This window comes from Scaptodrosophila lebanonensis, unplaced genomic scaffold (assembly GCF_003285725.1).
Source record: "Scaptodrosophila lebanonensis strain 11010-0011.00,11010-0021.00 unplaced genomic scaffold, SlebRS2 tig00000001-arrow-pilon, whole genome shotgun sequence".
Lineage (NCBI taxonomy): Eukaryota > Metazoa > Arthropoda > Insecta > Diptera > Drosophilidae > Scaptodrosophila > Scaptodrosophila lebanonensis.
Window position 1 is genome coordinate 28,096,886 of NW_022060529.1, and position 13,297 is coordinate 28,110,182.

General features: G+C 39.9%; 1 protein-coding gene across 2 annotated transcripts; it reads left to right on the forward strand.

Moving 5' to 3' along the window:
* Positions 1 to 6,625: 6,625 nt before the first annotated feature.
* LOC115634455 lies at positions 6,626 to 7,307 on the forward strand. 2 transcript variants are annotated; one of them, XM_030532177.1, is made up of 2 exons: positions 6,626 to 6,717; positions 6,774 to 7,307. In XM_030532177.1, the coding sequence occupies exons 1-2, from the start codon at positions 6,646 to 6,648 to the stop codon at positions 7,173 to 7,175; spliced, it is 474 nt and encodes a 157-aa protein (XP_030388037.1). In that variant the 5' UTR covers positions 6,626 to 6,645; the 3' UTR covers positions 7,176 to 7,307. The 2 variants fall into 2 exon arrangements, with proteins under 2 accessions (XP_030388037.1, XP_030388038.1); XM_030532178.1 differs by having other exon boundaries at positions 6,636 to 6,675.
* Positions 7,308 to 13,297: the final 5,990 nt, after the last annotated feature.

Here is a 13,297-nt window from a genome sequence, read left to right on the forward strand (position 1 = left end):
AAATCAACCAGAGCAGAGACAACGAGGAGTATCTCCGGGACCTAATTCGTAACCAGTCATCAGTGCAGGATTCTACAATAACCATTATGCGGAAACAGAATGAAGTCATTTGGGACAATTTCAAAGTTATTAACAACACGATGTATACGTTGTCAAGTGCTATAAATAAGAAACTAGACAACGATAACATTCTTTCCGCATTAGAAAGCTTTTCAATTGGAATGGATGCCTTCGAAGAGTTGCAGCGGGACATCATCGCAGTAGTCTGGAACACTAAGGGGAATTTTCTGGGGAGCTTGATGCCGTTGAAGCAATTTGAGCAGCAGATTCAAGTCATGGCTCTAAATATGCCTGAGGGCGTCCAATTACCAGATACGGATCCCGTCGAGCTGGGTAAAATTGCAAAAATAACGACGAGGGCTACAAGTACCTCACTGTTATTTAACATAAGAATCCCATTAATAAATCACAATAAAATGAGAGCTTATGTAATCTATCCATATCCCACATTACACGATGGAAAATTCGTCAGTATTCAGCCCGAATTTACTCAAATACTCGTCGATGACAACTCAGCCAGTTTCTATGGACTAACAGAAGGAAATCTGAATTACTGCCAAAAGATGGAAAGGCTGCTATTATGTCCGCAAATCCACCCAATATACAACGTTAACGCTGCTACAAATTGCGACATATTACTTTTACAAAAAACAAAAACGCTACCGCCGACCTGCCAGGTAAACGTGATGAACCCGCGAAATTATTGGGCTCAACTTCACAAGGCTAACTCCTGGATATTTTCACTGCCAAATAAAATAACAGCGGAAATGCATTGCAAGGAAAATATCACAAGCCTCACCATATTTGGTCAAGGGATCCTTCAACTTAATACAGGATGCTTCCTACAAACTGAAGAAGCCAACTTGTGGGCATACGAGGATACTACTATGGATGTTAACTTCCGTCTACCAACAGTAAATCTGTCCAGCCATTTGCCTGAAATAAGCCATATGCAGGTAGAGGGTGAAATCAAAACATATAAGGTACGCGATATCCCAAGGATCAAAACAATCTTCGATTTCCCGATTCATCTCGATACGCATCAAATGGCACTTTACGGTATCAGCATCACCTCCTGGATTGTCGGATTTTGTCTCATCGTGGCGATCGTTATCATCTTTAAAAAGATGTGTCAACTTTCTACCCAATTTCTACCCGTAACATTTGCCTTACCACGTTTATCCTAAAAACTAAGAAAATATATGTAATCGTGTATAATTAAAATTAACCTTAAGAAACAATACTAGTTGAAAGGGAGTCCTTTCAAGGTGGGGAGCATGTTCAATTCTAACGAGATCCTAAGTAAATGTAAATTAATTGATAAGCTAGAGTTGCTCTGTCTAGACCACGAATGGTACATTATCATATTGTTATAGATAAAACCTCGATAAACAGACATGCTCTCTTATACAGATAATAATGAGTTCGGCCTTAGATGCCGAACATAACACCAACATTTTCGTAGCTGGCAGGCGCCAGCTTAATAGATAAGGATGTGTAAGTACACAAATCATTAGCTCAGGCTCGCCACCGCGCTGGATGAGCATGCTGCGGCTGGCTAACATGAGCTACCTGATAAAGTACGCACACATGGTAGAAGATAAGGAATCGATGATAGTATGTAGGCGATAGCATAAGAACTAGGATAAGAATTTATATATAAATAAAGCAGTCGAGCTATCGACGTTGTTCATTCATCCACAAAACTTTGTCGCGTATTATTATCCTCCCACCAATCCTGCTCCGCTCAATACAGGCAGCATTTAGTGACATGCTCACTTACTTTGCGTTGCAGTACCTAAGGCTTTTGAATCAAGCATCCTTGTGATCATAGGCGGCGCGCATTAATTGCAAAGCGTTATTATCCTAAAATAACCATCACAACGGTAGTCATAAGTGGGTTTGGGACGTCAGTCCAAACGTCGATGAGAGATGAAACTACTACCACCGCGGGCATGGGGAGGAGAAATCTTCTGCATCTCGCAACTGGACACACCTCTACAATCTATCTTCAAAGGACGAAAAAGACTCAACAGATCCGGGCTATGCTCAGCATCAGTGGAGAAGAGCAAGTAAACGTCGGATGACGAGAAGATATAGGATGGTCGCAAGCATTTTGACAAAAGTCATATTCAATGCAGGCATATTTTAGAAACTATTTAGGAGCAACTAACCATAAAACGCCAGCGCGCGGCCGAAACGGATACAGTTTAGGTACCAGCCTAGAAGCGCCCCGCTAAACTCAAAAACCAAAGCAGATGGCCAGCGGTATTGCAAAACGGCACCTAGCACCTTCACCGATGTGACGGTAAGGATACCAACGGTAAAATGACGCAGGATCAGTGGAAGAAAGCGAGGGCGATGCTGCTCGTCGCCTTAAAGAACTGAAAACCCTGATCTGTAAAACTATAATGCCCTGGAAAAGGGAAAGGAGACAGTGGCAAAGATGGATGCTGCCATGGAGGGTGCCAAGCAGGCGTTAGTGGACAAGATGACTACGGCGAAACGTCAAAGCCCTAAGCAAAATAGCAAAATTCATTTGGCTTGTCGAGCAGGCTCAACTCTTAAATACCCTGTACCACGCCACAAAAAAAATATATACAAGTATTACAAAATTTAAATAATTAATTATATTAAATATAAAATATTCCATACATACATTTACATTACAAAGCAACAACAAATACAGCTGCGGACAGAGGTTGGGCTCATAATGAAACTTGGTATACGGATGTATAATCACTAGTCACTGGATGTGACTACCAAATTTTAGTTAAAAATTCTAACAATTACTGGAGTTATAGAAAATCGTGAATAGGGGGGAGTGGGAGGTGTGCATCAGAAAAAATTAACAAACTCGTCCTTTCTCGGGCTCAGGAGAATCTGGATACCAAGTTTGGTTATTCTAGTTCTTATACTTTCTATGATCCTTGCATTCATAAAAAAATTCAAAAAATTTAATTTTTGATTAAATAATGCACGATGCATTTAAAAAATAATTTATGCATCCAGCTCAGTTCCATTCTAAGGCGAAATAGTGCGTTATAATAATGAACGTGTGGTCGACTTTGTATGGAAAAACTTTTTGTATACACTATATGTATGAATATGGGTCCGTCCGGAAACAGTATAGAGTTGATCCAAAGCAGCAAATCAACAACAGGAAAATCTGGACACTGGAAAATCTGGCTTGGTTGTCCTAGCTCTAATACCTCCTCAGGTCGTTTTTTCTATATTTTGACCTTGATAGTATACATGTACCTAATATATATACATATCTCTTTGTGGTAATTAAAAATCCAATGGGCAATAACAATTCAGAAAATATAAAAAAAAAATCAAAAGCGTTGCTCCAATTTAAAAGTATCCCCCTGTCAATATAATCTATATATGTACATATATAAAGCAGTTTGTCCTGACTGACCTATTGGTGATCAACGCACAGCAAACGGTAAAAGCTAGGAAGCTGAAATTTGGACTCAAGTATCCTTTCATAGCGTAGGCTGGCGATAAGAAGCGATTTTGGAACATTTGAGCTCCGAAGGGGGAAAACAGGCTCCAACGCTTGTATGAAAAATTTAAAATTTACGTCTGCTCAACTTCAAACTTAGTTTGTATACTCTTAGAAAAATTTTAAGAAAAACTGCATACTTGGCTTTTTGAGATTTTGCTTAGGGCGTGAAATATGGGAGTTTTCCTGCAAAAAAATGTTGAGGCACAAAAGGAAACCGCGTCAACAGCCCACAGCCCAAACGGTAAAAGCTAGGAAGCTGAAATTTCATAGTGTCGGTTCGCACTAGGAAGGGATTTTGAAAATTCGAGCTCCAGAGGGGGGAAACGCGCTCCAAAGTTTGTTTTAAAAATCCACATTATTCAACCGATCGACCTAAAACGTGGTTTCTAAAACAAATAAAAGAATACAAATGTATGCGCTTATGTGGCGGCTGCGCAGCATCCTATGCAAATTTATGGCAAGCAACAAAAGGAAACGTTAAGTGCTCAGCTTGCTATGCAAAGCAAGTGACAAGAAAACGAGCACTTTATATTGAGTTATTTACGTTACTTATTAACTATAATGTGCTGCCGGTTTCGGCTGTTTTTGGCCGAATGACCAAACAACAAATAAAACTGCATACTCGGTTTTTTGAAATTGGTCTTGGGCTTGAATTGTTGTGGTTTCTTCACTTTTTTTTCAAATGGTATTTTTAATGGGTACTGAGTAAAATAATTGTAATCCAAGTTTTCCACCCCTATCGATTGCATAAAAACAACGTACAGACAGCTTCCTAAAATCTGTTACTATATAGCACAAAAGTTGCTCAAAACTTACGAAACCAACAAGCATCTTAAGCCAACTCATAAAAATTCTGAAATTAGTGTCGCGAAGCAGAAGTTACAGGTTCCGAGCCGCTTAAGGGCAAATAGCGTAATGAGGCCAAGTATCTGCCAAGTTCAAAGACAGCAGAAATGGTGATTAATCCGAATAGATCTTTAAAGGGCCAGTCCAAGCCACTCGCATATCCTTATTAACGCATCAACGTTTTGATGAGCTTCACCCATCTCACCTGTCCATCCTGCTTAACTAACCATCTCCTGCTCGCCTGCTCGTAATTATTGGCAATTTCACGGCAATAAAATCGCAAGCGTGCAAAATTATGAATGATAACATTTGAAGTTGGTGAAGAGGGGAGACAACATTGTTAATGGACCGATTGCAGTGCTGGTTTATCTGGCCTGGACGCTTAATCACGGCAGCGTCCAACTTGTTCTGGCTGGAGCAACATTGTTGTGCATAAACCACTTATGGAGCCAGAATTTTAATACTAAATGCATTTACTGTGCGCCTTGCTCAACGCTTGGCACTGACAAGTGTAGATGACTGGGTCCTCTCTCAAGGATAAGGTGTGAACGTATAAATGTGCTAATGGAGCACAGATGCGAGCTACCAAGGGCTTGCACAAATGTTGCTGGCTACGCCTCTTTTATCTTCACGTAATTAGGCCCCTTTGGTAATTAATAAGGGTAATATCTGAATAAAAAGAAATGTTTTTATTGTCAATTTAAATATCCTTACCTTACTGCCTTTTGTAACTATACATTGCTAAAATAATACAGGGTGCGCCATCTTTTATGTCGGTATGTAAATATTGTATAACTTTGTCATAAGTAAACCGATTGACTTGAGTAGACCAGTGTTACAACCCCAGTTCAAGAAATTGTACAGAACCAAATTAAATAAAATATCTCATACTTGAAAATCGGTTGTTTATTTTCAAAGATATTCAATGTTTACATACCGACATAAAAGATGGCGCACCCTGTAAGTGCATATGTTATGTTTAGTACTAAGCAAGATCAAAAAATTCACTTTTATCCATGCGGACTACAATATCGAACTAATGCAGTCGTTGTCTGAATAGACTACGTCAATGTCGACTTATAGCTGATACAGTTCATCCGTATTCGAAACTTGATATTAACGTTAAATAGGCCGAAGATTCCTCTAAGGATCTTTCTCTCGAAACCCCCTAGTGTCGCCTTATCTAAGCGTCCATGCTTCGCGCGGTAAAAGAGGAAGGGAATATATATAGGGCTTGTAGAGAGTTTGTCGGGTGCAGCGATAGAGGGTTCTACTCATATACTGTTTACTGAGGCCATAGTAGAACTGGATAACAAAGAATACCAGCCGGCAAACATCCAAGCTGACGTCATTATTGTTGTTAATAGATTCCTAGATATACTAAATACTCTACAACATCAAAGTGATAGCTATCTATTAAGACGATAGATAGGAAGTATTTTGTCTTGTCTATTTTTACCAGCAAACCCATGTCTTTCCACTTTCTGTTAATTTTGCTTTGCGGGGCTACCAAACTCAGACATATAACTCGGTGCCAGACGTTTGTCTGGGTACAGGATATTTTAGTATCGGTCTTGCTCGACTCTAACGTTCTCTTTTATTCTCATCTTCTGTCAGAAGAACTTTGTTCGTCTTCACCTGCTGTTACCAGATTTCCATTTTCATGTTTGCGGAATACCGGGTCAGGCTAAAAACCTGTGGTAAGATTGATTAGTATTCACGAAACTTTATAGTGGAGAAGGGGAAAAAACCATTTATATTGCCTGGGGGAGGAGACCATACCAAGGTGTAGTCCTACCAAGTTTGATCAGCATATGATAAGCCGTTTTTGAAATCCAAGCCAACATCCAGACAGACGGGCACACGGACACGGACGTGTCTTGATCGCTTTCTCCCGTCAAGCTGATTAATAATATATCGTACACATGTATGTACATACATATATTGTTCTCACAACAACCTAATATGTATACCCCTTTTACCGTTCGGGTTCAAAATGATACCGTTTGCAAGCATCGAATACAGAGTCTTATAGGAATATATAGTTCAGCTGGTCCGGTTTCTTAACATTTCCCCAATTCAAAATATAAGCTATTAGTCCATACCTAATGTCATTTCAAACGCTTCAATATAAATGCGTTTCACTGTTGTGGAAAACAATCATCACTCGCAGCAACATGGAGCTAAAAGTACGTAACACAGCTCAGAGTCTGATTGTCTTTAAGATGTTATTTCTGTGTATAAATGTCGCCAAGGTGAATGCAAGAGGAGTTTGCCATTATTTTAGCACTAAGGAGGTGAATGGTAGTGGTAGCTGAGCACACATATATTTGACCAACATATTCTAATACAGACAGATTGGAGTACAGCCCTACAAATATGTCAAGAAAATGGACTATGTCTGGCCGACTTGAATAAAAAGGAGCACTTCAGTATATTGACTTGGCACTTGCAGGGTGGCGACCGAACTGAATATTGGTTTGGCTTAAACCACTTTCTAAGCAATTCATTGAAGTATGTGGGAAATAATTTGCCGGTTCGTTTCATTCCTGAAAGTGGAAATACAGACACTGATGGAAACAGGCAATGTGGTTACATAAAGCCAGTGACAGACTCCTTTACTATTGCCATGGCTGATTGTTCCGAAAAGAAACGTTTTATATGCGCGGAATCCATTGCTTGCAACTCGATTCATACAAATAGCACCTACTCATCTGGATATTTTGTTTGGCCCAGCTGCAACTGGGGAGAATAGATAGGTGAACTATTATACTTGCAGTAACACCAGTTCTATTTGGATGTTATTGCCAAGAAAAAACTTTGCATTTTTTCCATGTTTTCTTCGAGGCTTTCTACCCATAAATATAATAACATATTTTGTCGTTGATATTTTCGGCTATTTGTTTGTATAGACATTAGGCGAATTAAGGATTGCGAAATGTTATAGAATGTAAAATACTTGACTCTCACAATATTAGTATTATTTCAATGAGCTTACTATCTAAAATATTAAACGGGTGATGAAGTTAAATGTGATGCACACCCCAAGAAAATCAGAGCGACGGACAAAACAGAATACAAAAGTGCACAGTACGAGTTTGTAAACTTTAAAACCAAGTTTCTTATTTGAATTTTTATACCCTGTACCCAAAGGGTACAAGGGTATATTAGTTTTGTGCGAGTGCACATGGAGCACACAGAAGGAGGCTTGGTAGACCCCACAAAGTATATATATTCTTGATCAGCATGACAAGCCGAATCGATATAGCCATGTCCGTTTGGTAGACACATCCAGTTAGTAATTATATATCCGTATACCAAGTTTCATTATGATAGGTTGATCAGAAAGAAAGTTACAGCCATATAACCATGCCCAATGCACACATACATACATATGTACAAGTACACAAACACGCATAAGGCACGATTCTGATGTAAATGTAAATGTATGTATGCATGCATGGAATATTTAATTTAGTTAATTAATTAAATTAATTTAGTTAATTAATTTAATTTAATTAATTAATTTATTTAATTAATTTAATTTCTTTTTTGTGGGGTAGTACAGGGTATTTGAGAGTTGAGCCTGCTCGACTTTAGCATTCCTTTCTTCTTAATAATTATACTCTGTACATGAAATGTACAGACGTATATTAGGTTTGCGGGAGCTGAAAAATGTAACAGGCAGAAGGAGGCGTGGCAGACCCCACAATGTATATATATTCTTGATCAGCGTAACAATACGAGTCGATCTAGCCCTGTCTGTCCGTCCGTCCGTCTGTCCGTCCGTATGAACACCTGGATCTCAGAGACTATAAGAGATAGAGACACCAAATTTTGCACAAAGATGCCTTATTTGTGTATTCTATACGAGTTTGTTTTATTTTTTTGATTCCCCCCCCCCCCCCCCCCCCCCACCCATCAACTTCACCCCTATGGGGGTTTTCCCGATTTTCCATTCGTATAATCGCCTATATCTCGGAGACTATAAGACCTAGGAACACCAAATTTAGTCACAGATGCCTAATGTGAATAAGCAGAAAATGTATATTTTTGAATATCCCTCCCTCCCCCCTCTCCACCGACAAATCTCTACCTCCCGTAATTCTTGCAATTTCGAACTAAAATGTTGGAAATACCCCCAGTTGGTTATTATCTGTCCGTTTGCCTAGTTTCACTATCATAGAACGATTTATCAAGAAGTTATAAATATATTTGCTGCTGCAGCGCTGCTCAAGCGCTGTTGTTGATGCTGGTGCTTTGGTTGACTGCGAACATGCTTACACAGACACGAATATACGAGCATAAACATACATACACTCACGTAGACGCAATTGCTTTGTATATGTGCAATTATACACCCTTTACGTGAGTTCGAATACCCAAAGCGGTAAAATCGATCCAAAATTTTTTTTATAGTCTGTACCGAAAGGGTGAAAGGCTATACTACTTTTATGCGCATGTATGTAACACACAGAAGGAGGCGTGGCAGACCCCACATCTGTTCGTCCGTTTGTATGAACGCAAGGATCTCAGAAAGTATAAGAGCTAGAATAACCAAACTTGGTATCCAGGTGCTCCTAAGTCCAAGAAAGGGCGAGTTTGTGTTTTTTTTTCTGATGCACCCCTCCACTCCCCCGCAATTTGTGTTTTTTCTTATAACTTCCGTAATTCTCGGAATTTTGATTACATTTTGGTAGGTACATCCAGTTAGTACTAATGTGTCCGTGTGCCAAATTTCATCATGATAGGTCAATTCTGAAGAAAGTTATAGCCATAAGTAAAATCGCTGCTCATGCGCTGCCTGCAGCTCTGTCGGCAGCGCTGCCCGCAGCTGTTGTTGCTGCTTTTGTTGAACTTTGTGCTGCATACATACACGCATATAAACACGCATAGGTACGTGATGTAAATGTATGCTGTTAAAACTGAACATAAACATGTATTCTAATTTAATTTGATTAATTAATTTTAATTAATTAATTCATTCATTTTTATACCCTGTACCCGTAGGGTAAAAAGGGTATATTAGGTTTGTGCAAAGTATGTAACATGCAGAAGGAAGCATCTCCGACCCCATAAAGTATATATATTCTGAATCAGCATGACGAGAGAAATCGATCTAGACATGTCCGTCCGTCTGTCCGTCCGTCTGTCCGTCCGTCTGGATGAACGCGAGGATCTCAGAAACTATAAAAGCTAGAATAACCAAAGTTGGCATCCAGATTCTCCTAGGTCCGAGTAAGGATTAGTTTATTTTATTTTTTTAATTTTCCGCCCCTTCCCCCGCTACAGAATTTCGTCAATAGCGTCCACATTTCAAATGCTACCTAAACCAAACATTGCACACATAAATTATTTATAATTGTCTACTGTTGTTCAATTTTTTTCAATTCTGTCAATTCTAAGAAAAGTTATTAGCGAAACAAATTCTCGCCAGTACAACCACCCAAACTGCAGCAACAAGTTCGCTCTTCTTCTTCCTGTTTTTGCTTTTTTTGGGCGCATATAACTAAGTGACGGAAGTTTACCTGGGTACAGGGTATTACACTGTCGGGCTTGCTCGACTGTAGCGTTCTCGCTTGTTTTAAATAATTTAATTAAAAAAAATTTTATTTTTTTTTAATTTTTCCTTTTTGTGGAGAGTACAGGCTATTTTACTGTCGGGCTTGCTCGACTGTAGCGTTCTATCTTGTTTTAATTTCTATAATTATTTTAAACATATGTACAGAGTATTTCAAAGTCGGGACACCCGACTTTAGCTTTTTTACTTGTTTTTACTGGGAAAAGTAAAATTGTGAATTATATAAATATAATAAACATATATTTGGTCAATGTGGGCTTAACCGAGACGAGAAAAGTGGACCAAAACATGTTCATCTGTCCGCCTGGACTTTGGAAATGGCTAAGCCCACATTGAGCAAATTTGGTATGTAAATAAAAATTTGTTTCAGCCAATTGTTTTAGCTATCAATTAATTGAAGGAGTCGGTGATTGTTAGGGAAAGAATGAGAGGTATTAGGAATCGCACACTCACGGCGGTGTCCATCAAAGAGACCACTATAATGCGAGTATTACTTTTTCCCACACTCATTAACTAATTTACTATGGTTGAGATGTGGCACGGCAACAAAGAGACAAAAGCAGAGGTCCAAAATAGTCTTCTAATCCACCTACAGAGCAAGGCCGTTGGCCCTCACGTCAGCAGTGGCAGAAGCGGCCGCTTTTATTTGTCACCAATGCACAATACAGCACACCATCTCTCTCGTGGAACGAAAGTTCTGCAAACATTTTTAAAGTCATCGTTCGGCTTTGCGTGTGGTTTTTGGAAACAATGCTGAGCTCCCCGCCCCGCTATTGATTTGACAGTCAGTAGGTTTGTCCAGAGCCGAGCTACCGGTTGGTCGAGCTCGACAGCGGGCCTTAGGAAAAATGTCGCACACGTTGCTGCGCATTGTCATTGTCACCTGAACGAGACTCCGTACCCTTCACACTACTGTCCATACACACACACACACACACATACTACTTTTAATGCTGTACATTTCCAGATCCCTAGCATTTTCGTCTTTGCCACAGCCCCGACTCAGTCGTATTGTCTGGTCCTCTCATAATCGGTGGCAGCAACAACCTACGCGACGTCCTCTTTTCGCATGACTCAGTTACATCAGGCGCACACCTTTTGATATTTGCCGTCGTCCTGGCTGCCTTGTTCTATCCTATCTTGTTGTTTTTTCGGTCGATTTGTTTTCATTAGAAACTCATTGGGCTGCACTTGCGCTGGACCTCATTACAGTCTACGCGTGTTTTTAAAGTGTTGTGGCAGACGCAATTTCTGGGCATAGCCGAGATTGGCAAACTCCTGAGGACCCCGGCTGTACTCGCATTGTTCAGATGCGTTCGATTGTTTGCGTTCAATTGCTAAGCATTTGTTTGAAACGCCGACAACGCCTTAGCATTTCCCAATCTGACGCTGATTGTGTGGTCCCAGCACAGACAGTGGTCTTCTGTTCGGGTCTTGTTGTGGGAGCATTAGAAAACAGCGTAGCTCTGCAAAAACAGTCTGATGGCTTTCGCTTTGCATACGAGTATAAGTGCCGCAGTCCTCCTGCTGCATTTCCTATTTGTGGGTGTTCTGTGATCGATGTGTCTGTACACAGTGGGGTACACACATATATTTCCGTTCCGACTTTGTCACTTACATGGAACACCGAAAAAATTAAACGTGACAGCCTAAGCCTCTCCCATCATCGAGAGTGAGCTTTTCTGTCCGTTTCCTTCTCATCAAGGGTATTTTGTATCAAAGTATCAATTTAAGCAAGAGAGAATTCTACAGGTGAAATACCCTGTACCCGAACAAACTTCCGCCTCTGCATTAAATGCGACCATATCAGAAGCAAAAAGAAGAAGAAGAGCTAACATGATACTGCGGATTGTGGACTTAGTACTGGAATTAAATTAAATATAAATCGCTAATAACTTTTATTCGAACTGTCCGATTTGAACGAAATTTCAAACAAAAGTAGAGATTTAATTAAAATTACGTGTGTGAAGTTCGGGCTTCAAGTAGCTACGGTATAATAGACAACAGTATTGAGGAAATTTTGTACTTACCAAGTTTGGTCAGTCTACGCGTTCATCCAGATAGATAGACGGACGGATGGACATGGCTATATCGATTCATCTCGTTACTGATTTGGAATATAGTATATGTATATATTTTTCGGATATGCCTCCTTCTGCCTGTTACTTACATGTACTTTGCACAAACGTAATAAAACCTTTTTCCCCTTTTGGTACGGGGTATAAAAAGAATGCTAGGCCAGCTAGAAGTTGCCTTCATTTGCGGAGAAGATGTACACCCTTATTGGGCTTATAACAAAAATGCACTTGCTTGTATGCAATATTCCTAATCTTACATTCATTTTTATTAAGTTTATTAAGTTAGTGGCTTAATAAACAATACTTTTTTCCTGCTGCTTAAAAAAACTTTAAAATTATATCGATCTTGCACAAACTATTTAGTGTAATGATCTGACACTCTCGTCTCAATAAATAATAAATGAATTAGCAGTAAATAGTGAGTCAAAATCGAGCCAATCTAATAAATGGTAATACTTCACGTCCCAACTTAATTTCCATGACACCACAAGCTAAGACCACTTTAACAATGTATCTACACAATCTTCAATATTGAAATATCATATCACATCCTTTTATAGAACACCTTCAATATCCCACTCTTTAGTTTTGTGTTTTTCCCCACTGTGCTCGCCGTCACATTCTGCCGTGCAGAACTGTTTTGCATGATTGACTGTTTGACATAATGAAACTCATGCACAAGCATGCTGGCAAGTAGGCAGGTGTGGGGCCACCCACAAAGCCAACACGACCGACTTGCTCGACCAATGCATCGCCAGTGTTATTGTTGTTTTTGGTGGTGCTAGTAATCAACTGCAGTATAACTGCCTGCTGGGCGGCCCCTCTGCCACTGCTTTCTCATCAGTGCTAGGTTTGTGGTTTCTGCTATTCTTTTATTAGCATTTTGCCTGCTCCTGGTCGAGGCCAATACAGCTCGTTCCGTTGATGTTCTTATTGCTGCTGTTTTTGTCATACCCTGTAATCAGTCTGGGCAGAGTCAGAGTCAGAGTCAGTCAGTGTTGTCTGTTGCCCATTGTGGCGCGCTGCGTAGTTGGATTGCTGGCTCTGGGTCTCTGGGTTTCTGGACTAATGAAAACGAAAATCTGTGTCACTGAATTGCTAACATATTGAACATGAACACGGCAGAAACTTAAGATCCCCCCACAGCCCACTACCTAGTAGCTTCCACTTTGCAGAACTTGCCATACCCCGAGCTCCTTGGAATAACGTGTGCCAAAT